The sequence below is a fragment of the Pyrgilauda ruficollis genome, unplaced genomic scaffold, assembly GCF_017590135.1.
Source record: "Pyrgilauda ruficollis isolate IOZ18807 unplaced genomic scaffold, ASM1759013v1 scaffold35, whole genome shotgun sequence".
Taxonomy (NCBI): domain Eukaryota; kingdom Metazoa; phylum Chordata; class Aves; order Passeriformes; family Passeridae; genus Pyrgilauda; species Pyrgilauda ruficollis.
In genome coordinates this window covers 7,371,454-7,397,168 of record NW_024524934.1, presented here as the reverse complement: position 1 = coordinate 7,397,168, position 25,715 = coordinate 7,371,454, and the positions used below count along the sequence as shown (strand labels likewise).

At 39.5% G+C, this 25,715-nt stretch overlaps 3 protein-coding genes across 10 annotated transcripts in view; 2 read left to right on the top strand and 1 right to left on the bottom strand.

The window, feature by feature from the left end:
• DEK (DEK proto-oncogene) overlaps window positions 1–12,820 on the top strand; it is a 45,097-nt gene extending 32,277 nt beyond the window's left edge. For all 3 annotated transcript variants that reach the window (XM_041475324.1, XM_041475323.1, XM_041475322.1), the window contains one exon: window positions 12,727–12,820. The gene's annotated coding sequence lies outside the window, so the exon portion shown is untranslated. The remainder of the gene's footprint in view (window positions 1–12,726) is intronic.
• The window catches only part of KDM1B (lysine demethylase 1B), a 26,780-nt gene extending 11,413 nt beyond the window's left edge, over window positions 1–15,367 (bottom strand). For 2 of the 3 annotated variants that reach the window (XM_041475320.1, XM_041475319.1), the window contains exons 1-13: window positions 15,336–15,367; window positions 12,716–12,818; window positions 11,726–11,850; window positions 9,799–9,888; window positions 8,914–9,025; window positions 8,107–8,223; window positions 7,098–7,136; window positions 5,849–6,053; window positions 4,571–4,755; window positions 3,533–3,709; window positions 2,564–2,638; window positions 1,850–1,987; window positions 656–827 (exon numbers count right to left, since the gene is read on the bottom strand). In XM_041475320.1, the coding sequence (XP_041331254.1) occupies window positions 656–827; window positions 1,850–1,987; window positions 2,564–2,638; window positions 3,533–3,709; window positions 4,571–4,755; window positions 5,849–6,053; window positions 7,098–7,136; window positions 8,107–8,223; window positions 8,914–9,025; window positions 9,799–9,888; window positions 11,726–11,850; window positions 12,716–12,805 (1,525 nt within the window). In that variant the 5' untranslated portion in view covers window positions 12,806–12,818; window positions 15,336–15,367. The remainder of the gene's footprint in view (window positions 1–655; window positions 828–1,849; window positions 1,988–2,563; window positions 2,639–3,532; window positions 3,710–4,570; window positions 4,756–5,848; window positions 6,054–7,097; window positions 7,137–8,106; window positions 8,224–8,913; window positions 9,026–9,798; window positions 9,889–11,725; window positions 11,851–12,715; window positions 12,819–15,335) is intronic. The other variant, XM_041475318.1, reaches the window with a different exon arrangement.
• Window positions 12,773–25,715, top strand: TPMT (thiopurine S-methyltransferase). Of its 4 annotated transcripts, XM_041475327.1 has the most exons (10): window positions 12,773–12,828; window positions 13,788–13,866; window positions 16,212–16,372; window positions 17,183–17,275; window positions 18,354–18,486; window positions 18,962–19,014; window positions 22,889–22,963; window positions 23,688–23,773; window positions 24,793–24,837; window positions 25,570–25,715. In XM_041475327.1, exons 3-10 carry the CDS (start codon window positions 16,233–16,235, stop codon window positions 25,683–25,685), a joined length of 741 nt encoding a protein of 246 aa, XP_041331261.1. In that variant the 5' UTR covers window positions 12,773–12,828; window positions 13,788–13,866; window positions 16,212–16,232; the 3' UTR covers window positions 25,686–25,715. The 4 variants fall into 4 exon arrangements, with proteins under 4 accessions (XP_041331261.1, XP_041331263.1, XP_041331262.1 ...); XM_041475329.1 differs by lacking the exons at window positions 12,773–12,828; window positions 13,788–13,866 and adding an exon at window positions 15,680–15,751; XM_041475326.1 differs by lacking the exons at window positions 12,773–12,828; window positions 13,788–13,866 and adding an exon at window positions 15,795–15,938.

Below are 25,715 nucleotides of genomic sequence, written 5' to 3'. Positions count from 1 at the left end.
AAACTGCAAGATCTTTTCAGTGATAAAGTACAACTTTGTTCTGTACTCATAGGTTTCTGAGTGAAACTATGAAGTGAAGAGAGAAATTAATTGTTTAGCTATCATCAATATACAGTTAAAGATTTCAGATAAAATACACTTTATGATAATGGAGGATCTTGCAAATAAATCCTGATTAATTTTTACAAAATCAAAGAACTGAGAAATTTGATCTAGGGCTCACTGAAGAATATAGGAGTTACTAATTCTGTCTTACAGAATCCATGCTGAAGAGATTTGGGAGGCAGACATTTCTGAGCAAGTTTATTTTTTGCTGTGGAGTTTGCAAGCTGTAAGTGTGGTGGGAGGCGTTACCAATGGAGATGGGACTATTCTTGCCAGCAGAAGGCTTTGATCAGGCTCTTTTTTAGGCAGATTAGTCAAAAAGCATAAGAGCTAAGTCTAGCATGGCCTGCTTCAGCCAGAAACAAGTCTTTTGAGCTGCTAGTGACACTAGTTATACTGAAAAAGCTACCTTATAAAACAAGATACAATTGGATTTAAGGTCAGAGAGACAGCCACAGACTTCTAAAAACATTTGATGTAAGAGCCAATTTAATATAGAACTTTATGAACACAGCCAACATCTTCACTTTGCAATACATGTCTCACTTACCACCAAGAGGAACATCTTGATGTTGAGTTTTATCTTTTCTCCACTCAGAGACGACATCTAGGATGGCATTGAAATGAAAGTCCATACGTTTATCAATAGTGGGATCTGTTATCCTTCCACCTTCCTGGATCAAGTCACATTTCTCCCCTAGTTTGTGCATTTTAATGCCAAGCTTAAGAAAAAGACATTTTATTGCTTTTTTAAGTATAGAAAAACTACAGCATCCAGCATGCTCAAAGTTACTTAACCTAAGGTGAGTGCCTCATATTTAGTGATACAATTTAAAAATCATCAACAACTTTAGTCAGAGTACTCTTGCTCTCTTCAAACTGGAATACCAACAATCCTATCTGTTAATTGTCCACAAATTTTTTTCTACTTTTCCATCCTTTCCTTTATTGGGGATTCACAGAAACTTCCTCTGGAACTTTCCTGTCAGGCAAGGGCTAGTAAAGAAATTTAGTCTGGTAATCAAACATGATGAACCAGTCTGCTTTATTTCTACCTCAATTTATTTTCTAGGTCACAATTAAAATCAGTTTTACTTTTTACAACTTTCTAGTGTCTGAGGCCCAAACAGTTCCCTGAATTCAGGAATTGACAGGATATTGCTTGCCAGTTAACCACCAATGTTATTAACAACCAAGCAAAGAAAGAAATTATTTGGAATTAAACCTTGCTTTGCTTGTCCAACAAAACCACAACAGAGCTAAATTTGAATAAAGATGGTTTTGCATTCTACAGAGTCAATCCAGAAAAAAATAGCACAAATATTGTGCTAATTTCTTCCTAGGGGCTTTTTACTTAGGACATGCTCCAGTGTTTAGAAGGCAGCAAAGGCAAATCCACCATAAAAGCAGTAGCCTCCCACAGTAAAGCCTTTCTCAGCCTTAAGGAAAGCTGCTGGAGACCTTTTATGTTACTATCTCTAGAAAAGAGGAAAAAAGTGGCTTCTTCTGGTTCTGAAGCTGGAGGCACCTTGCTTTTCTTTACATAATGTACCTGATACCATTCTAGAGCCCTTCTCTGTTCCCAACTGTTATCAAAGATATATTAGCAACATGGAGTTTACTTACAATGCAGAACAGGATTTTAATCCTGTCACAAGAAAAGGACTCCCACCCTTACCCAGCCATGAGCTTGGCTTTAACAAGTTTTTCACTAGTGATAATCATGACCACTGCAGGAACCCACTTGCTCACACATTAGTGCCACTGGGTTGTTGACACATCCATTGACGATTTGTGCACCTCTTCCAACAGTGACTCCTGTGAACGTCTTGTCGTCCCACACTCGGCCACCAATTCTGTCTTTAGCTTCTAAGACAATGACCTGTGGCAAAGTGCAGCTTAGTGAATTGCAAGATTTAATTCTATTAAACATATCTGTTCAACTCCAGAGCAAAGGAGAAAACAAAACACAAACCCCACCCCCGCACAAGCAATCCAGCAATGTTAGCAATCTTAACACTTTTTTTCATTTCTGGATTATTTGTAGTTAATTTATGCATTTAAATCATCTTAGAAAGGTTACACTTTGGGATATACACATATAAATATAACTGTTACTTGAGAAACGATCCTAACAAAAATAAGCCTCCTTTTTTAAAAAGCTGAAGATTTATTTTGGAAATCTCAAAATTGGCGTTTAAGGTATGCTACAGGCTATTAAACACAATGATCTGGGTGCAGTTAATATATAAAATATATGTTGCATGCTGTTTAATTTTAGATACAAATAAATGCTGGTTTTAAACAGCAGGTTTACTCAGTAAAACCCCAGATTAATTAGGGTGCCCTGCACATACATATTTGTAACAAGAATGTAGGCTTTTTCTTTTTGATGGACAACACTTTTCAAAGAGAGGAAGTCTGATATTTTTAAGTAATGTACTCTAAAGCGTCTTACCTTAACTCCAAAGTTGTGCAGTTGTCGGGCTGCTGCTAATCCTGCTGCACCAGCCCCAACAATAATAACAGATTTCTAAAAAATATTGAAGTATTTAAATAAAAATAGTTAGACATAAAATAGAAATGGTAATTTCACTCTCATTTGCTAAAGGCAAATATGTTTGTAGGTTTCAGAAGTCTAGGCTCTCTTGTCATCTAAACTAATCTGTGATAACTTTTAAAGATGGCAATCCATTTAATATAGAAAAAAGATCAGTGGTAGCTTTGAAAATAGTTAGTTTTTAAGGACTTCAAAAGAAGATCCCTCAGGCTTTTTAACAGAAAGAGCTGAAGTAGCAAAAAGTAACAAAAGTAGCAATCTATTTGAATTTATCAGACAAGAAACATACTTACCTGGTAAAGATTTCAATTTGATTGACCCATAAAAACTATTTTATAAATGAAAAACATCTACAAATACACTTTCCAAACATGACTTACAATTTCTAGGAGATATCCTGTTACAGAATACAGTAATTTTATAAGTTTTGGGTGCTATCTAACAACTTGCTAGTCATAAACATGTTCCTTCTTAATCACAGTTCTTGCAAACCAACCTGGAACAGCAGTTTCTTTACCTATGGAAGCAGAGGTGTATTATAGGAGCCACAGAACCTGTATATTTTTCACACAGTTCCCATCCATTTGAACAGCACATGGGAAGCACAAACCCATGGAAAGGAATTCCATAGATTTTAGTGGGAAAAAATCTTTTTTGAAAGGAGTCTAATTGATGTAGTTTCAATACCCATTGAAGGCATAAGAGAACAATGTTAAAAACTTTCCACATATTAGGTTTTAGATATAATTTTACCTATCATTCCATCCATTTATGTAAATGAGCCAAAAATTCAAAACTAAAAGAAATATTGCATGCACCATGTAGTTTTATAGCATTACAAATATAGGGATTATTACAGCAACTTACATTGTGGTATTCCTTAGGAAGAAGGTATTGGTCAGGGCTGACTGACAAAATCCCTGTATTAATTAGCCCTTTCCTTGTCATAAAATACAGGATCCTCTCCATTTCCTGTACACAGCGGATCCGCACAAGCCCCCGAACAATTATATGATGGATACATTTTTGAGGGGTGAGAGCCTCCTGCAAAGGAGAAAGGAAGAATAGAAATTGTTGATTTTGTAATATTCCATTTATTCATATGTTTACATCATATTTAAACTGTAAACCAAATGGTAAAAAATTATGCCTCAAGCTTTTGAGAGCATTTTAAAAGAATTTTTGTGGAAATTTCTTGTTAGTGAGCTTTACACAGTAAGGTAACAATTTATTAAGTAAGATTAACATGAAATAAAACCAAATGAGTCTACAAGAGACTTTTGATAACTCCATGGTATGTTCCATTAGTAAAGGAATGGTATTGAAGCAGATTCCCATTTACAAAATGAATCTGCATGGTGAAATGTTCACAATAGCATTCTAGTAAAATCCATTCCAAAATGGCATTCTGAAGGAAAAGGAGATTAATATCCAAAGCCTTTCACATAAATGCAGGCATCCCTATCAAAAAGCATTTGTATGTGAAACTTCAGGAGTTCAACTGATGGCAGTGCCATAGGCTTAGCCTAAATAAAAAGACAATCACTTCCCTGTCCAACAATCAGGTTTAAAACAAATCAAATCAAAAAGCACCAAAAAACACTGTTTAGACGTGTTCAAGCATCCCTTTAAAAAGCTCGGCAAGCACTGTAGAGTGATAATAATTTAAAAACTTATGATTTTTACTGCAAAAGAAGCTCCTATGCGGGGAAAGGAAGGGGAAAGGAAGGAAGAAAAATTCTCAACCCCAACAAGCCCCCAAAACCCAGCCAATCTTAGAATGGATTTTCAAAAACATGGGAGAAATTTTTCTGGTGCATAAGAAGACATCCAAGAAGTGAGTCCCCATACCAGAAAAGCTGCTATTATTTTTAAACAAACAAATTAGCTATCAGCATCTCTTACCTTGCAGTTTGTGTACCACAAAGCCAAAATCAAGTTTCTCAATGCCAGGTACATGGTAGGGTCTCGTGAATATTCTGGGAACTCATAGAGCTCATCCAGTTCCATGACATCTGGCCTCACACAAAGTGCTTTCCCACATTCATTGGGCTGGTAAAAAGGCTGGAAATACTTGTTCATGCCTGCAACTGCATAAAGAACACACCAGGAATTAGTCATACTCAATCAGATCTTCATCATGTCCTTCTCCCTCTAAAACAATCCACTGACCTCACACAGATAAGAAGTAAGGAAGCTTTCCAGCCTCTAGGAGCCTCCAGAATGATTTCATTTACATGGCTCTCCTCCCTCCTGCCCTCTAGGCTGTACATTAATTATTGTCCTGCTGCCTCATGGGTAGACCTTGGACCTGTCAGAGCTGAAGTTTTGTCAAAGAAACAATAACTTTTCATGGCACTCCAATGCCATGAGTCCAACAAGGAGTAGGACCTAAATTCAAGTCTGAGGACTAGCATCACTGTACAGACTCAGGCAGTACTCTGAACTCCTTTCTTCTTCAACACCCAATACTGCCCAGAGGGAGTAATAATTATTCAGCTTCCACATTCGGTATTGGCAGCTCTATGTAATGAAGTTTTCTGTTAAGCAGATATAACATCTGTTGAACATACAAACAGATTTATTTTCAGCACCTAAGGAGAACAAAGCCTGCTAAGACAACACAGAAGCTGAAATTTCCTCAAAGCACTCTCTCTGAGATGAGTATGACAATCCTGAATTACCTTTCTCTATACCTGACCTATTCTGCCGATCTGCACTCCCAGGCTGTCACTAGCAAAAAAAAAGAAACCTAAACAGAATCTGAATGCCTCAAAAAATCAATTTCTTTTCTTCAAAGCCCCAAAGATCCATGATATAAAAACTAGCAGAATCCTAGGGTTTTTTTGATAAATCTTCATTTCCTTAAGAATGCAAACAGTCTTTAAGTACCCGCATGGCAATTTCTTGTTTCTGTACAAAAATGACAGTGGCACACAGAAAGCCTCCACAGTCTGTGCTTACTCCCTAAAGAAAAGCTGTAAGAAATGTATTACCTTTATCTTACAAACAAGCAAATGGGATCAAACGACAGAGACAGTCACACAGAGACTGTGTATTAGTGACTGCTGAGAACAGAACCAGTGTTCTGAATCAGGGGAATTAATATTCCTTATAAACTCAGTTATAAGACAAAATGTATCACACCTATTTAGGCAACAGAGCCCTGCAGATGGCCCTTACCAGTCACATTAGGCACACTCTTTAGGTGCTCTAACTTCACAAGGTTGGATTCACCAGGTAACCGATTAGTGCTGGTACAGGATGGACTCATGCCCACGCAGTCTGGATAATATGCAGCTAGAAAGGGAGCTGCCACACTGTCTTTCAGCAAAGGAGGGAGTATGAGCATGGAGTACCACCAATGGTCTGAAACTTCAGCCACTCTCTGGCCAAGCGGAGAAGTGAAGGAAAGAGGGGAAAAGAGAACATGTCAGTACTTCAAAAACGTTGGAAAATTAACCAATTTCCCCCCTCCCTCCAAAACTGAGACCAAAAAAGCACTAGAAGTACCAATCTCAGAACTGCAAGTCAAAGACATTTTCTCTCCCTCTTTCCCCTTCCTCAGCCTGACACAGAAAACCTGTAGTATTGATGTCTTCTCAGACATGGAGCTGAAACTTCACAAACTTCATATCATGTGGAAAGCAAACAAATTAAACAGGCCATAACAACACATCTATGCCTTATTAGGCCCTTTATAAAACATTTACAGTCACTTATGCATCCAGAAATCTGAACTTAGAACTAAGTACACACTAACTGATCAATTTAATTTAGATTCTGCTATCCCCATCAAAGATCTTCTAGAACCCTAAGAAGTGCTAATGATTCACCCTTAATTTAGAAGTCAGACATGCATCAGGGAAACAAAGCTTCTACAAGAGTCAACAATAAGCTTGAATGTGTTCCCTGTAGAAGTATCCTGTAGAACACATAGAAGTACCTCAGGTACACTTGTGAACATGGCTTATTGAACGTAAGTTTATATGAAATCAGAACTGCAAGGTGATGTGATCACAAATCCCTTGAAACACCAACATACATCTTGTATGTACATTTTGTATTACAAGGGAGAGGAGAGAAAACATGCTTATGCGTTCTCTTGCAGTCTTCAAAAAAGTGAGACTAGCTTGACTAAAAGACAAGGAAATTTTAGGATGGGGAATTTTACTTGAAAGCTGGCCACTGAATGCTATTTTGCCTGATCAAAAATGAGAATTAGGAGTAAACTTTGAGTCACAGGCCATGACTAAAGGACACCGCGAACCACTTGAAAGCTACTTAGTATGGTAAGGGAAAAGAGGAAAATACTGACATAAATACTGACATAATTGGTCAAAGAAGCAAAATAAAAAATGAAATAAATACGCCATGCTTTAAGATTGCTTTCATATTCTAGGACAAATGAGGAGGAACAGCCACTACTCACCAAGTCCTCAGGCATGGAACACTGGTCTGAGCCCTCAGTCTGAAAGAAAAGGGAATGGTATGAGAGCTGTTCTTAAGCTGTATGGAAAAAATTAAGTATAAAGCAAAATAATTTTCTATGGCATAATTCTCTAAATTAAAAAAAAAAAATTTAAAAGTGCTTAGTGTTAATCTTCTGTAGTAGACACGACTGTTAAAAAAAGAGGTAGAGAAATGTGTAAGTTAAAAACACAGCACATCATAAAGCAAAAGCACTCTAAAAAATGTTTCCCATTTGTTAAGTTTCTACTGATCAAATATTAAAACATACATTCTATCCCATAAAATGGGATAGAACACTGAAACAAATTCAGAAAAAAACAACAGAATTTTATAGAAAAATTCTGGAAATATCACACATTTTTCCAGAGCAACTCTTTTAGTCTAGACTATAAAAGACAGTTTCTTTTTTATTTTAAGAGTATCTTTATCACAGGGTTTCAAAATTAAATGCTGACCCTTCAGGTTTTCATATGGTCATTATTTTCATGCTATGTTTCTTCATGTTGTAAGTGCCATGATTCTATGGCACTTTAAGGACTCTTTTAAATTTCAGGAGTTATCTTCATGCCAAAGCTGAAACTTTTTATGTAAAGTTCCATGACAGACTTGATAGCAATTAGGAAAAGCTCATTGAGCTTTTCAAGTGCTTTCCTCAATAATGAAAAAGGCCACACAAAACTGAAATGAGAATTTTGGTGTATTTCTATTTTGTACTTGCTGATAATAATCCCCTAGCTGAAGGATTTTACAATTGACTGTGCAGACAAATCTATTTCAGACACTTCTTTCTTGATAGAAAACAAAAATTCCAAGCAGCATGTAGGCCTGCCACTGTGCAGCTCTCCAGGCCATCAGACTTTCATTCTGACATTAGAGACACTGAGCAGCAAGCAATAAGAAATTAATTTCTGCAAAGAAGAAATCCCAACTTGTTAAGTTTCAATATGAGCAAAACTGTTGTGTGGTACCTTGGTGGAATTGTTCAGTTTCATACCACATCTGTAGGCTTTTGCTATTTGTGGTGTCAGCTGGATTTCCTTTGTCAGCTGACGCCATTTACCACATTCTGGCTTTGTGCACTGCACCTACAAGTCAAAAAACAAACATGTTTTTACTTGCTGCTTGTGATTACAGATAAGATTAATGCAACTTAAATAACCAATTAGAAAGAAGCCAGACGTGGGAAAGTTGTAAAACATAGTTGTTAGATACATTCTTGTGTAATCATCAGGTAATATTTGATCTACAGAAATATTCTACCCATTTCTGCAAAACTGAATTTCTGCACAGAACCTAAGGCCAAAATTAATTCAATTCCCCATTACTATGGTTTTTCGGTAGACTTTGCAAGCATTACTTCAAAAATATATTCTTCATCACTTAGAGAAAAAAAAACAAAAAACAAACCTCAAACAAAACACCACTACCACCAAACTTTCTTCCATTCCCATCTTTCTTCTGCTCTTTTAACCAGGGAAATAACCTAATTTCAAAGTCTTTCACACTTATACTTTTCCTGCCAAATCTCATTCTACCTGAAAATCACAACTGCTGCTTCACTGAAAAGTAACAGAAGATTGGTCTTTGTAGGGTGTGGAGAAAGTCTCCAACAGTGGAGGAGCTGATCAGAATTTTTATCTTGAGCTTTTTCACAATCCTCTAATACTAGGGGGAAAAAAATACAAAAACTCAGCTGACCTGCTGCTTGAACAGCAGAATATCAGAAACACATCAGAACATCACATTCCTATTAAATAAATCACCTTTCACCTTACCCAGTAAGGAAGCTGTTGATCAGCCATAAAGGCTTTTGGACTGGGTTCACTTTTACCATTGCTGGTCCAAATCCTTTTCCAGGCAGTGTATTTCTCATAACCATCTTTATGGCTAAGAAGTAAGAGAAAACAGCAAGCAGTCAGAAAATTTAATATCTAGTTCACTTCAAGCAATAGCAGTTACTCTAAAATTGAACATTTTCTATAAGGACAGAGAAATAAGTCTGTAGAGAGCACTCTATTACTGCTGTTAAAAGGAGAGAATCATGGTTCTTATGACAGCAATCAATTGCATCCTGACCATTATGTCCAGTTGCTTATGAGCACAATTCCTGGTATCTAAGGCCTGGACTGAGTGATGAGTACTGCTAAGCACATAAGTACACAAAAGCCTGGGTAGAGCTGGATGTAACTCCCACTCAAATGGGAAGGAGCTTGGAGCTGAAAGCACTCTGTTAACCATGACAAGAGTCTTCATGGTCACTGAACTGCAATAGTTAAACTGATTTCTAATTGCTTTTTATTGTACTGCTTTAGAGAGGCAAGGTCTCCGAAATGCACAGTGTAAAGTGAACTTATAAAGAAAAACACATTTACTCATAATTTAAAATTCTCTAACATTGTTTTTAAAAAAGACAAAAGCTCCAGGATAATTGCAAATACACAAACCAGCCTGCCTAAACTAACTAGTTTTGTTCATGCTGCCCTGTTGAAGTTGATTAGTCCATACAACACCTGCAGTTTTATCATCAATGTCTAAGCCTCATTCTGAGCAAAGCAAGCACAGAGGACCAATCTTTGTATTATGTTTATGTGCATGATATTTCAACAGCTGCCAAACTTCAATAAGCTTTGAAAGGACACAACCTTAACTGATAAATTTACCTTCGGTAATAGTGGTCAAAACATTCATTGCAGAAGTGTTCCCCACAGGACAGATGATACCATCTAGACGTATACCCATTTTTTGCACATCTGTAATGCAGGAGACATAGAAATAGTTTTATAGTACATTTAGGGGAAAAAAAAAATCGTTCGATTGACATTAGCACGTTCTAGAATGGGAACAAAATATTCAGAACAAGCCAGGGCTTCATGTTACATTCATGAAGGCTGAGTTACACATTGCACTACAGCCATACAAATAACAATAAGGTCATTCCAATTGTCTCAAACATTTCCAGTTTCCAAACTAAGCAACACCAGATGCAAGGGAAGCAAAGAGTACACAATGTGCAGTTTTATAGTTGGTCTGGCTTTCAGCAGCCTCCCTCTAACAATGGTCAACTGAGCCTGTCTTTAGTACCCTAGAAGCAGGCATTTCCTGAACATGAAACACTGAATATGTGCTGTGACACACTAAGTGCTTTGGAAACATGTAAGGTGACAAAGCTCCTCTCCACAAGAACTTAGAGCTCCTTTACTTTGCTGTATTTTCTTCCAATGCTAGTGCAGAGTTGGGAGGGATCATTTAAATTAGCATCTTTCTTGTACATGTGATCAACTGATTCATAAGTCATTACAATGTTCTGTCCCCAGAACAACTGACAAAACTATAAAGGCAAATCTGAACACAAAACAGATGTTTCCTATTTTTTTTCTCATGTACAACTTGTGATTTTAACCCAGTGAGACAAAACCCTAAGGAAGCAGTTAAGCATTCTGAGCATTTGTTCTTTACCAGTCTCAAAAAGAAATATCCATTACAAAGATTACATTCATCAGATAAAGCAATCATTCTTCACTTAGAATACTCTAATTAAACCCAATTAAATTATTCAAGTTAAATGCACAAAGTAAAAACCAGTGACCTAAGCTACTAACTCAAGTAGCCATGAAATGAGCTCATCTCAAACAGATAAAGTTGAAAGGATGTACTTGGGGGGGAGGGGGGGCGGGAAAGATGAAAATCAAAATATTAAAATAACAATTCAAGAAGATGACTAAGCAGTATGTATTGTTTCCTAAATAAAAACTGTAATATCACCAATGCTGATCTCACAGGTGCTCACATCCCAGACAAGTCTCTTAGGCACCTGCCAAAACACTTGGCTTCTCTATGACAACATCCAGAATACATTGACTTCCTGCCACCAAAGCACAATACATGAATATAACTAAATCAAACATACAATTAGTTTTATTTATTTTTCAGTGCTATAAAGAAGGAAAGTTTGTCTCAATTATCAGGGTGGGAGGAGTGCTACATAACTACAGTGTGCCTGCTTCATAATGTGGTCGAACATGTTGCCTATTACAGGTATACCTTGCCAGTATTATGCATTTAAAACCACCAAGTCAGAATGCAAAAGCACTTGTGAAAGTGCAGAGGAAGTGTACAAGAACAAAAAGTTCAGATTAGTATGACTATCTCTCCTATGACCTAAAATTTCAAGGCTAGAATCTTACCTCAGACTGCAAAGCATTCCAGTGAAGGAGTGGTAAAGACTTTCTACAGTAAATGATGGTTTCATTTTCCATCTTGAAAGCAAGTTTGGCTTTCTCAGATTACACTAATATGCTCTCACTTTCACAGAAGCAAGGCACGTTCCAGAGGACACCATTAATAACATAAATAAGCATAACACAAAGATACTCTGTATCTGAATTAGCAACTTGCACAGGAGAAAGTTATGGACAACAGGAATAACCTGTGACATTTTCCTGGCACCTTAAGACTCCTATTAGCAGTATCTTTCAATTGTCCCTCTACATTTAGACATGAAGGAATTTTTCAGAATATAGTTAGAATCCTAAACTTCAGCTGCAGATTTAGAAAGTCCAGGAAAAATGCAAATAAAAAGTAACAAACCTTTCTGCTGCACTGGCAAAGCAAACAGGACATGTTGCTGTGCATCCAGCTTTTTCACACTTTCTATATTTCTTCTCTGACGCTTCATCATCATCATCTGCTGCTTCAGCTGCTTTCTTCTTCACCTAATAAAGAATAGCTGGAATCTGACCATAAATGACACAAATGCGTCTTCTACAAAACAGCATTCAGACAGTTTTGCAGCTTGTGAGTGGCATCCCGTAGTTAAAACAATCCTAATGAAAATCTTTGTAGCCACTGTGAACTAGCTGCACCATGAAACAGCTGTCAAATTAGGTCAGATTTTTCCACTAAAAAAACAAAAACAAAAAAAATCCACCAAAAAAATCCCAAAGCCCATAGTAAGACTGGAAATATAATTTATATCTAAAAATTTCTTGCCTTGGTCTAATTGATGGCACTGAAGAAATTATAAGCAAAGCTTCCACTTTAAATAGTATTTTAAGCTCCATCATGTGTTAATGAGTCAAGCCTCATGCATTCATTTTATTTCTCCTTCAGAAAATCTCCTCTTTTAAAATACTTATTGGTATTAATTACAAGTAGCAATCCTATCTGTGCCTCAAATAAAATATTAGGGTAGATTTTTTTGGATACAGGCATTTTTTTTTTTTATACAAAACTGTATACCAAATGTCTCTTCTGGGCATCAAAGGTACTGTGTATTATGCTGTTTTAGGTCTCTGTGTGGACAGGCAGACAGCTTTGTCTGACTGTACAGAAATCTGTGATTGTATTTTTAACACATTAAGTACTTACGGGTTATATAGAATATTTATCTTTTCTGAATATTTTTTGCAAAATGAAACACTTGACCTCCTTATTCACGAAACTAACTCGTTCTTCTCTGTGGATAAGTAGTCTAGGACCTGACTTACCCACAAGGAAGCCCACTTTCTTTGCAAATGTCAACAGAAAATGAAAAATAGCAAAGTACAAACTCACATGTTTTTAAATTATTATAAATACCTGTCTTCCAGAGCTCCTCACAGGAAGGCTGTCTGGAGACTGATCTGAAGAACATGCCTTTTTCTTCGTTCGAACCCTTCCCGTTGACATTGTATTGTTAGATCTGAAAAAAGGTAGGCAACAGTTAATTAATTTAAATTGCTTGACTTTGCAGAGCTAATCACAGCCACTCACATTACTACTTTTCACAGAGTTACCTAGGTAAGAGTCTGTTCAGCTTGACTCTTAATGCAAGAGGAAAATGGGAATGAGGCATTACTGGAAAGGAACAATACTACTATTTTAAACTAAATTTGTTGTTAAGATTAAATCCCTGAGTACCTCTTGACAGGCTGTTCCAGATCAGCATATCCTGGATTTCAATAATCTGATTTGCATTACGTGAAGACCTGGACTGGAATTTGGGTTGGCAAAGTGAACAGACATCAGCTCAATGCTGATGCAAGCATTCAAATACTACTTGGAGTAACGCTCATCCCGCTAACTACTGATTTATTGGCAGCAAGAGATTTGCACTGTAGAGCACTTTTCCAAACAGTGTACTGAAGAGACGTTTAATACCAGATGAGCAACCAGTTCCAAGACTTGCACAAGCTCCTATGAAAAGAGATCAGAATTTGAAGTCTGGACTGCCATTATATTGCACCTGTGATTGGAATATTACAAAGTTTGTTGTTAGGTATTCTACAGGACAAAGTAAAATATTTACAGCATTGAGAGCACTCTGTAGCTGTCTTTGACTGCATTGGCAGGAGCACAGAATGGACCACAGTTAACCACACAACCTGGAAACCATAGAGTGTGAGAAAGTATGATTCAGAAATATGAAAGCATATTTAAAATCAAAGGCATTCTTTTCACAGGGAGTAAAGCACAAAGACAGCCTAGAGGAAGAAGTAAATCTAAAGAGTGCTCTACAACGTACATAAAAGTGGAAATTAACCCCTTGTACTACAACACTGCATCATGAATGTTATTTTGTTGTAATAGGGATCAGTTTGTAATTATGTTTTTGGGAGCGTTTTTTTAATACATATATATATATGACACTTCTCAAATCTCCCTCTTTCAGGATGTAATTTCATTATTCAACCTGTCAGTGATGGACAAGGCAGCAGTATCTTCGTTCAGAAATTCCATTAAAAGTCAAGGTAACAGGTGGAGAGTGGGAATTTTTACAAAATTTTATATTAAGCTGATTCAAGTCAAGTAAACTGGTGCTTCATTCTCCTCTCAAGATAGGAGAAATTATACATGAGAGGAAGAGAAATCATATGAGGATATCCACACATGAGAAAAATTAGTTCAAAAAACCCAATACAAAATTAAAGTTTGTTTCTTGCATGTATCAACTCCAATTACTACTAGCCAGAGGCAGGAAAAAAGTTATCATCAATCTCTATTGATCTCTGAAAAAAAAAAAAAGAAGGAAAAAAAATTAGCATCACTTACCACTGTATGGGGGTGAATGAGGTTGGAGAGTAAAGAAAACCAACCAGTTTCATTTACATGAGATTTCCCTAAACTGCTGCATAATGCCCCAGAAAATGGTGGCTTTTTCCCCCTAGAGCTTTCTTTATCTATCAGCGGCACAACAGTATCTCTCTCTGTGTCACCTAATCTTCTGATGGTAAATAATTGTTCTGACACGCCATGGTCCTTACAGCTGAGGCTTCCAACTGAGCAAGGAGTGCCAAGCAAGGCACCAGGTGAATAATTTTGGTGACCATCAGGTGATCACAGTCTGCTGCTGCTGTGGGGCCCTTTTATCTAAGAAGGTAAAGAAGAACATGTGAATTTCGCACTATGTATGTGGGGAGTAGAAAAAGTGTCAATTACCAATTATTAGGAAGTTTGGTAAAAATATTTCAGATTCAGAGAGGCTGCCCATTTTGAAAGGCAGAGGTCAGTTTTGCAGAATTGCAGACATATTTTTGCTCTTACCCCTACCCCTTCATAGGGGTAAGAGGGAGGTGGAGAGAAAGGGAGAAAAGATCAGGTGTATGATACTTTGTACCCACTTCCCCTGACAAACCAAAAAACACCCTCCCAAAAAAACCACAAATTTTTATAGAACAACCTAGAACAAACAAACACGGCTTACTCTACCAAGCTTTACATGACTTTGCATCCTATCCTGTAGACATCTTACTGGCTGAGAAAATAAGCCCTTTAAAAGGAGAGGGATGCATAATACGTGAATGTCACATTCAATAACGTTTCATCCGTCTGTAATGCGTGGCCTATATCGGAAAGCTTTGTGGGGTTTACCTGCACAGTTGGCAGCAAGTTTGTCTTTGGGGAAGAGAGGAAAAAAAAATTAAGAGAAGAAACCACACAGACACACACTGTCAGAGACGGGGAGGAAGCGAGAGCAGCCTGATTAACACGGCGAGTGCACACACCTCTAAAACTCAGCCCGAGTCAAGCGGCGGCGCCCAGCCCCGCCGGCCGCGGCTGACAGCGCCCGCCCCGGGCCGCGGCAGTGACAGCTGGCGGCGGGCGGGGGTCCCGAGGGGCACCCCCGGGGCAGGGGACACCCGCGGCTGGGCTGCCCCGGAGCCGGGCGGCGGCGGTCCCGGCGGCGGGGCAGGCGCTGCGGTCGGTGCCTGGCACTCACCTCGGGGCAGGGTCACTCGGGGGCCGGAGACCACATTCACGCGTGTCCGCGCCGCCTCCTGCTAGAGCTGCAGCGGGGAAAAAGGGTGGAGAAGGGGGAAGGAAGGGAGGGAGTGAGATAGAGACGGGGGAAGAGTGAAGCGGGGAGGTGAGGACGGGGGCAGCGCTGGCACCTGCCCCGCCAGCCCGGGGAGGAACAAGCGGCCCCGCGGTGGGCGCTGCAGCTGAGGGAGGGAGTCACTCACCACCACCGCCGCCGCCATCCCCACCGCCATCCTCCTCCTCCTCCCCGGTGCCGTGCACCGTCAGCCCGCCTCCTCCTGCCGCTGCTTCCGCTCTCCGCGGTGCGTAGCGAGGGGGAGGGCGGGGAGGCACCGCCCCGGCCCCGTCGCCCTGGCGGGACCCGCGGCCGTGCAGGTACCGCGGCTGCCGCGGCCCGGGCGGGGGGCGCCGAGCGGGGCGGCGGGGGGGCGGTGCTGAGGCGGTGCTGAGCCCCCACGGGTCACGCCGCCGGTCCCACGGCCCCAGCAGCCGCTCGCCCCCGCCTTCTGCCCGCGGGTTTCACGGGAGAGAAATGTCGGCATCTCCCTCCTTCGTTACCGGGGTAGGGGGGCTTCTCGATGGGTGCGAAAAGGGAGGCCACAGGCTGGACAGGCCACAGGCTGGACAGGCGCCTTCAGCGCCCCGGGAAACGGGGTCTGGCCGAGTCTGTCGGGAGCCCGGAGTGCGCTGATGGCTGGGTCGCTTTCCATACATTGCGACTGTCACCAAATGGTGATCTCTTGAGATCTACTAAATTTTTGTCCGTTTCGAGGAAGTAAGAGGCAGTTCCAAACTATGCATTGGGTAAGGATAATTCTTCTCTCTTTTTCCACAGCTACGAGCACTCCCTGGAGACATGGACCACTCAGCGGATGCATCCGGGCTCCTGGAAGCCTCTGATGTTGGGCCTCAGAAAGACAGAGTGGTGACAGAGGAGGAATGGCTAGAAAAATGGGAAATGGGTAACATCGGGTTTCACAAGGAAGAAGGGCATCCGTACGTGACTTCACTCTTCTGCCTAAGCTGTTTTAAGTAATGCCATGAGATGACTGGCTTGGCTCATTCGAGAAACTCTTAATTGAAAATGGACCATTTGCAAAAGCAAATTATCTTACATAGGCACTGCTTGAAACAAAAATTAATATAGATATTTTTGTGACCTACATTTGTCAAAGGACAGAGAAAAGAAAGTATTGAATTAATTTAGAGCTTTTACTCTTGAATCAGGTTTTAAACCTTAGAGCTTGGACAGTTTGGCTAGAAAATCTTAAATTTTCTGATGGAGATGCTTTGCACTTTTGTTCATGTGAAACTGGACCTTGAAACTATGTGCAGAGGACACCAGAGCAACTACCATGCAGTAAAACACAAGGACCTAGGAGAAAAAACCTGATTATGTAGTCTTTCAAGACCTGTAAAAGTGATTTGCTTGATGCGGAAGTTTCATTATCTTTCTGTTTAAAATCTCTATTATAACCCTCTTAGAGGTGGGTTGGTTGGATTGTTTAGTTGCAAAGACAAACAGAAAATAGAACAAACAGAAATGTGTTGATTTCTGAATTACTGAAATTGATTGAAATTGAAATTAATTCTGAATTAATGAAATTGATTTTCTTGCTGTGTAAGTGGAAAGTGAATGCTATTATTTTATGGTTTTATTTCTAACGGCATGAAGAAGGTTGAGCTAATAACACATGTGCCATTGTGCAGTTTTCATGCTACCTGGGATAGAGTGTAGCACTTGGCTTTTCATGTGCCAGCACAAATACTCACAGAGTTAAGTGAAACGTGTCTGTTCTTCTGCAGGCTTCTCCAAAAGTATCTGGATGTTCTTTTAAATGGCAGGAGTGGACTGAGGATATTTTTCCCACTTTGTGGTAAAGCAGTAGAAATGAAATGGTAAAACACAGATAATAAGAGCAAAATCTTACTTGATGTGGAGAGGGAGGGAGCGAGGGAGGGAGAGGGGGAATTCCCGACCTCATATAGGCCAGTGGAAATGTGGCACATTTCCACTGCTAGGAAAGCAGTGTCACTGGAAGCTGAAGGGAGGAGGAAACTGGTGTTTTGTATAGTGGCATAAATTGAATGGATAAGGTCTGATCTGAAAGTCCTACTGATTGTCCCAAGTTCAGCTTGGGGAATGCTGAATTTAGATGGACAGAGTGACTGAATCTATGTCCTTGCCACTGCTACTTTCCATAGCAATGCCAGCTTAAATTGCCCACAATGAGGTCAGTTGTGTCAGATATTTTCAAGAGACCATGTGGCATGCCACTGGAAATTTAAGTGATTTGGGCTAAATGTAACTTCCTCCTTTTTTTTTTTTTTTTTTTTTTTTTTTTTTTTTTTTGGGAGGGGGGGACGTGCAAGGAGGGAGTGTTGTATTTAAAACCTAGGGCCTATATAAGCCAGTACTTTTTCTTGGAGGGAGGGAGCACAAACCAAAACCTGCACTGTATCTTCAAATAATCCAGCTATAAGGTTTTGTTTTATCACAGTATCTACTTCCTAGGCTGACTGTGGGCTCTGACACACGTTGGTTTTTTGCTGAGCTGCAGCAGTGCAGAGGTTACTGCACCTCCTTTGCTGCTTGTTCCAAGCCACAGAGGCAGCTGGTTGGACACTGTGCCCCAGTCACCTCAGTTCAGGGCACAGCACCTTTCTGAAATGGACAGTTTCTCAGTGTGATCACCTCTGTTTTCACCGAGTTAGCAGGAATAAATGAATAATTCATTAAATCAAAATAAAGCATGTAAGTCCTCGTCAACTGTATGCTGAGTGGTGCTAATTTAAGCTCAGATCATGGAAGGGAGGTGTTCAATATAATGTGAACACTTAAGAAAGTCAGAATTAGACATATCAGGGCACCCTAAAACTAGGCTTTCCCTAATCAATAAATGATGTATGGTAGATACACATTTTGTCCAGCCTGTGGGCCCAGTGTAAACCTGGGCCTTCTCTCTCTTGTGTGCAGGCTGGCGGACCTGGGGCACAGCGTTGTTGGTGTGGAAATCAGTGAGCAAGCAGTGAAGGAGTTTTTTTCAGAACACAGTCTGCCTTATTGTGAGGAGCCAGTCCCTGAGATTTCAGGAGCAAAAATGTTCCAGGTATGTCTAATGATCTGGTGTGGTTAATCATGCAATGCTGGCATAACTGAGTAAACAAGTCATTCTGCTTTTATGCATCTGTTTTACTGCTAATCATTCACCTCTCCTGAGGAGGTCTAAAAGGAAGCTCTGAGTTGTATTTTTGGACTGAGAAGTTATTTTTCTAAACTTACTACTTTGGCCTTCTTGTAACTGTGAAGCACCTGAATGTAGAAGGAATGTATTTTAGAACTGGACAGTTGCATGCCTTGATAGATTAGAACCTCTCTGGAGGAGATCAGAAGAGCTACCTCAGTAAACTAAAACTAAAAATATTTCTCAGTGTTTTTCTCTATTACACATAAATGTATTTTTTAATTTTAATTTTTAATATTGTATGGGTATATTTTAAGATATGAAATATAAATATATACTTACGAGTGCATATTTAAAGAGAGTTAGCTGATAAGGATTGTTTCCTTTGCTTTTATTGTAGAGTACCTCTGGCAACATTTCCCTCTACTGCTGCAGTATTTATGATTTGTCCAGGTAGGAATACTCAGAGTGTTTTACAATTCTCCATAACTGAATATGTATTAATACTGTCCAATACTATTATTTTATTTTAATCAGGCAAAGATTTTTCAGGTCCTCTGAAGCAAACTCAAATTAATTTGTATGAGAAACTTGAATGGCCAATCTCCAACAAAAGTCTAATTCCGTTGTTAATTGTTAAGGATGACAACTAATTATCTTTAAATGGGTTTCTTATACCAAGCCATTCTGTGAAAGTTATCAAAAAACATTTTTGCTTTTACAGTAAAACCAAATTATCTTTAACATTACTGATGAATTCTATGAAGCAAAACTTTAGCACAATCCCTTACTCGGAGTAACTTACTAAAGAGAGTATATCCAGAGGTCTCTTAGCACAATAGTTCCTTTTTCTTGCAGTTCTTACTCAGATGTGATTTTTTTCCCTAGATTATAAGGTTTTGGTGAAGTTTTTTGTGTTTGTTTGCTCTTCTTACAAACAACTGTCAAGCATAAGAATTTGTCCCACGTCTCTTCAGTAGGAAGGGGGTATAGTCTTAACATTTACTTCGATGGCTTTCCAGAACTAGTACATACAGGCACAATAGGTAGTTCAGGACACCGGAACACAGAGTTTACTATATGATCTTTTTTTCTTTTTTTTTTTTCAATCTGCCAAAACACTGGAAAAAAGACACTTCATTACTAGAGTCCAGAGTCTTTCAGACAGTAGACTATGACTGTGACTTCTGCTGCTGCAGCTGACTCCAGCTGGTTTGACTGGTGCATATACGTAACTAGTCTTGCAAAGTGTCAGACAGATGGGGTGTATATGAATGTGACTTGGTAGATACTGCCTGGTTTCTTACCCACCTTGTCCTTCCAGTGTAGCTATTTGCTACACTGTAGATCCCTTTAAATCTTTCTTACTGTGAGTTGACAAGTTGCCCAAGGATTGCTTAAGCTTCTCAGAAATTTTTGAAAAATTCAGTCATAAGTTTTGTAGCAAGTAGTGTGGTGGAACTTGTAACTTCTATCACAACATGGTGTAATATACTTTGAAATAAACAAAAGTAGGTAATTAGTGACAATTTCAGTGCATATCACTGGATCCAGTACACAGTTTGTCGTCACAAAATAAATTGGCAGATAGACATTCTGGATGCAGAATGAACTGTATTCCCAACATCAGTCAGCAGATACCTGTGACTAGAAAAATGCACACACACTTCCAGTTTCTATGTACAGACAATTTGATTAATTACCCAGTAATTATGGAAATTAAACTTATGTCTCTCTTGCTGAGGCTGGCCTACTAACAGGTCCCTTTCATCTCCATTAGCCTAGCATTCATTAGAAGAAAACTCAGATGTGCTCCTGACCTTTGTCAAAATGGGACATTTCAAAAACTCTTGCTAGTTAAAGAGTAACAGGAATTACTGCTCTTTCTGGGAATTCTGGGACATATGTAAAACAGTTATATTACACAATCACTGTACCTCCTAATACAATTATGGCTGCAAGACTTCAAAAGAAAATCAAAAATTGCATTTAGTGAAACTACTAAACATAGGCAGAGATAGAAATTCACAAGCTTCCTCTTAAATCCGCTGGGTTTTCTGCAGATATGTGAATTTCTGATTTATATGTTAAATTTTGTTAGATGTAGTACCTAACCCATGCTGAATGCCATATAAACACATAGCAGTGTGTTACAGTGAAAGAACTTCCTCATACTTTAGCTTCATCCTGACTCTGCATCAGGATGAGAGACAGCTGTATGCCTTTTTTGACCTTTTCCTCATGGCTTCATTGTGTTGTGAAGGAAATTGGATGTGTAGAGGGACAAGGAGCATGCAGACATTCTGCAGGTCCTGAGATCTGGGCAGCCAGGACTGGGACAAGGCCACAGCATGAGCCTGCCTGCAGCCTGGGATGTCTGTAGGCCTTGATGAAATTGCTTGGGAGTAAAGTACATGAAATGCATGTTTGGAGTCACTGCTGCCATTCCAGCTAGACCAGATTAAAGTTGGAAATTAAAACCAAGTGCAGAAAACCTCAGTGGCTTGCCTGAGGTCACCCAGCAGACTCAGCTACGCAGAGAGGAGAACTGCCTCCAAGCCTCAGAAGATCAAGTTTGTCACCAGCCCCACAAAATTCTCCTTTGTGCCCTGCATGTCCAGTGCTTAACTGTCTCTTTAAAAATCTCCTTTCAGTTCCAAGGCTGGTTATTCAAATTAGATGCTTAGACTTGGCAAACTTTAAAAGAAGTAAGCACTTGAAAGTTTTATCATGTTTCATCGCAGTAGAGTGGGAAATACAAGATCAGCTTGTAGGTTAGATGCCAGAGACCTAGCAATGCCATTACAATGAAAATAGCAGTGGTGAGAGAGAAGTTCTCATGGTTTAACTCTGGCTAAGATGGTGGAACTAAGCACCACACAGCTGCTTGCCCACTCCCCCATAATGAGATGATGAGGGACAATCAAAAGGGTAAAAGTGAGAAAGAAATGTGTGTGGAGATAGAAACAGTTTAATAATTAAAAATAAATTTCAAAAAGTTGTAAGAAAAAAAAATACAGAATAAAGAACAACCAAAGAGAAACAAGTGGTGCAAATGAAAGCAGTTGCCCACCACCAACCAAGCAACTGATACCTAGCCAGCAGCCAAGCAGTGCCCCCATCCACCAACCTCCTACCCAGTTTTATTGCTGAGAGTGGAGCTAGGTGGTCTGGAATATCCCTTTGCTCAGCTGGGGTCAGCTGTGCTTGCTGTGTCCCCACCCAGTGTCTTGTTCATTCTTGTACTCTCCAGCCTACTCACTGGTGTCAGGGTGTGAGGAGCAGAAAAGTTGTCGGTGCTGTGTAAGTGCTGCTCTGCAGTAACTAACTTTGTCAGTGTGTTATCAACATGATTTCAAGCCCAAATCCACCAACACAGCCCCACAAAAGCCACTATGGAGAAAGGTAACTCTACCCTAGCCAAAACCTGTACACAAATGAAGACAGAGGTGATGCAATTGGACTCTGACACCTGCCCAGTAGGTAGAAGGGTATTGCACAATTCCATGCCACATTTTTGAAAGTAAACTTATTCAAACTTTCTTTAAAATTACGCAATTTACTTAATTACCACCTTACTGTCTAACCTCCTATTTTAATAATTACCAAAAACAAGACTCTTTCTTATCCCCAGATATTCTTTTGTGTTGCTCTGGCTGCTCTTACCGTCCATTAATAAAGGCATTTATTGATAGTCTTGCTCACTAGCATGATTTGGGTGGCCACTGAAGCCATCTGCCAGCATATCCAGGAGCAAAACTAGTGTCTGCAGCAGAGTTGCACTGAGGGAAGCAGCAGTGTAACTTCGCTTTTCCTAGCATTAAACAAATTGCAAGCTGAAGCTAACTGTCTGGGCATGTAGTGGGAATTCAGGTGTCTAAACTTACTGAATGTGCTGAGTCAATGATAGTAAAGCAACAAGGCACTTTCCTTAGCCTGCATATGAAATCATGCATGGGTTTTAGAAGGTGGTCAAGAACTGATGTGCTGAGTGCACGTTAGACAGAAGGGTGTGGTTACTGAACGCCCAGACCTGTAGCCCAAATGTGTTAAAAGTACATTCCTTCCTCCCTGCCATGTCTCATCAGTCCCTAAGGATGGGGAAGCACTGACCAATTCCCACACCTCTTTGCTATCGCAGCAGGACAAAGAACCAGGGGGCTTTCTTGAGTTCCAGATCCTGTTGGTTTGGATTATAAAAATGCTGCACCATAACAGAAAAGTGGTGGGGAATCACTAGCTGCAGAATACTTGTGACCTCACAAAAGTGTCTGAAAGAACTATTTACTATTTACTATTTTTAAGCTTTTTCCTTATCTCCTTATAGCTCAATAGTTGGCAAGTTTGATGGGGTTTGGGACAGAGGAGCTCTTGTAGCCGTGAATCCATGTGACAGACAACGGTTAGTAAATTGCATTGTTACTGTCTTTTCTCTGATGTATCAGTGATCAACTTTTTGATCCTGTGACTTGTTAATGGGTCCTTTTTCATTTGAAGGACCAACCTACCCAAGCTCTTCTCTACCACAAGCATCTGCTGCAGTTGCAGAGTGCTGTATTCTTCCTTCAGGAAGCCACACTGCCTCTTGTTGGGAAAATATGTGGTTTGTTCCAGCCCAGCAGAAGCAGGGCTGCAAGTCTCATCTGAATTCTATTATTTCCTTTTCACCACATCTACCTCTTCTGTCTTTTTTCTTTTCCCCCACACTCTTCTTGATTATAAATTTTTGTTCTTGCCTATAGCCGCTCAGATTTAGTTTGAACCTGCTCCCAGGATTTTTTAATTAGATACAGAATCTTCAATTCACAATAATTTTAAAACATAAGGACTGTACTATGTTCTGTATTCTAGACTGTGGCAGATGAATACTCTGTTTGTCTATTAATCTTGAGTTGAATGTGCAAAAAAAGATAAATGCTTGTTTATGAGGAATAAATACAACCTCTATTTTATGTTTTTTATATGTAGCATGAATTTTATGCTCCTGAAATTTGAACTAAGTTTGGGTTAGTCTCTGTGCTGTTCAGTTCAAATTCTGTCTGCATAGAAATGCATTTTGTTGAATATTTTGAATGCTATGCTTGAATGCTTTACAAAAATAATAAAGTATAATTTTTTCCTTTTAGCTATGCCAGTTTGATGATCAACCTAGTGGAGAAAAATTCTTCTTATCTCCTTGCTACAGTTTCATATGATCCAAACAAACACAAAGGTGAGAACTTTGTACTGTTCATGTTGTGATATTGGTCTAATACAAATTGTATAAAGATGTTTTAGATGTAGCTATATTAAATTGTAGATGTATTAGTATTTTCCCCACGATTTTTATCTGCATAGCTTTGTTAGCTGGAGACCCCAGTATAACTGTGTATAACTGTGTGTTAAAAAGTTTAGATATTGACCAAGCTTGGGACTAAATTTGTGTTTTCTCTAGCATTCAGACATGCTAAAGGTAAGTTGAGGACACTCATGGTATATTAACAATGAAATGAAACTGTAAGTGCGGCTGCTACAATGGAGCTGGAAGTCAGAGCAGTTAGTAACATCCTGTCTGGCCTCAGGATCTTGAAACACTCCCAAGTACATCAGCTTCATGCTGTTTATCCAGGATTTGCAACCCAATGTGTTGCCCATTTTGTGCCTCTCTCTCAGCCGCTACCATGCTCTGAATGTACTTGAAAGAGGTGAAATTCTGTAAAATTAATTAAAAATAAGGTACTTTTCCTTTTATAGTTTTTGTATTATGTGCTGAAGTGGGAGATTTTTTAGTTGATATTAACTCACCAAAGAAAGAGATCTTTTTCTGCTTTTGGGCCCTTCAGCATAATTATGCCCTGTAAAAAATAGGTCTTGCTATTACAAGTAACAACAGTTTAATTCATTGCTTTCCCTCTGACAATGTTCAGCTCTTAGCCTTAATCATGCCACTGTAGTATAAAGAGATTGTAGACTGGATTCAGGCAGCACACTGAGAGTGGTCATATCCACGTCACATTCCTGATTCCCTGCTGCAGCTGCAGATGAGGCAGCAGCAACACCTGAAGCTGTCTGGCCCACAAAGGTGCCACAAGTTCCTGGACATGTTTTCTGGCTCCTGCTGGTGCTGCTACACCCTGGGGCCCCATTACAGGCCAGGTGCTGTGAGTGAAGGCGTTGGCTCTCCTACTGCAGTGTAAATTTTGTCTTCTTCCCATGTCTCCTCTCTGATTAGCTTCACCCCTTTTCTTTCAGGCCCACCATTCTATGTTCCTGAATCTGAAATTAAAAGTCTGTTTGGTGAGTAAAATTTCACCTAATCCTTAGGAATTTTTTCAAAAACACATAAAGATGTTTATATGCCTTTACCTTGCCCTGTGATGAGTGATACGGTCATTTAGTTCTTATCTAAAGGCTAGAGCCATGGAAAAATACTGGGAAAAATAAATACCATTTAGCAACAGGGATTTTGTTGTCATGGAAAATTCTCAGTTCTTCAAAAGATACGAAGGAAACCCAAGAGACAGTTTCTTGTCTCCCTTTAGTATCTTTTATTCTCCCAGGATTCATACTGCACTCACCTGCAGTCTTAGAGTCCTGTTTGGCCATTTTGTTTTTGCCTGCACCTCATCAACCAGTTGCCCTGGTTTTAATACAAGTCCTGCCAGTGCTACAGTTTCTACTGTACTTTTGTGACAAAGAAGAAAAGCAACATTGCACTCAAATAAAATGCTAGAAATGTACAACTCAAATCCATCAAAATAATGAAATTTGGAGCTGTGTCAGGAATTTAATTTTGGGAGTTCTTCCTGGTGTGCTGTAATATCTCACTTTTAAATTTACAGCTTTCTGAGACTCTGTCAGTGTTTGTGTGCAGTGAGTCATTGGCATAGACAGTTGCACCCCAGTGCAAAAGAGATCAATTACATTTCCCCCAGTGCATTTATGTCACTGTGTTAGGCACTGTGGGGAAATCTGTGAATAAGATTTTATAAGAATATTATTAATTTGTTATTCTTACCTCCTTTTCAGGCAACTGCTGTGAAATTAGGTGCCTTGAAAAAGTTGATGACTTCTCAGAGAGGCACAGACAATGGGGACTAGATTATTTTCTGGAGGTGCTATATCTACTAAAGTTTGTGGCTTGATTAAAATTTATTAAAATAACTTGCCTCCCA

Excerpts from the sequence above, each read along its gene's own strand:
- TPMT (XM_041475326.1), top strand. The coding sequence starts at position 15,909 with ATGTCGGCATCTCCCTCCTTCGTTACCGGG. Across the intron at positions 15,939-16,211 it reads CTCCCTCCTTCGTTACCGGG|CTACGAGCACTCCCTGGAGA; the intron begins GTAGGGGGGCTT and ends CTTTTTCCACAG. Across the intron at positions 19,015-22,888 it reads AGTATTTATGATTTGTCCAG|CTCAATAGTTGGCAAGTTTG; the intron begins GTAGGAATACTC and ends ATCTCCTTATAG.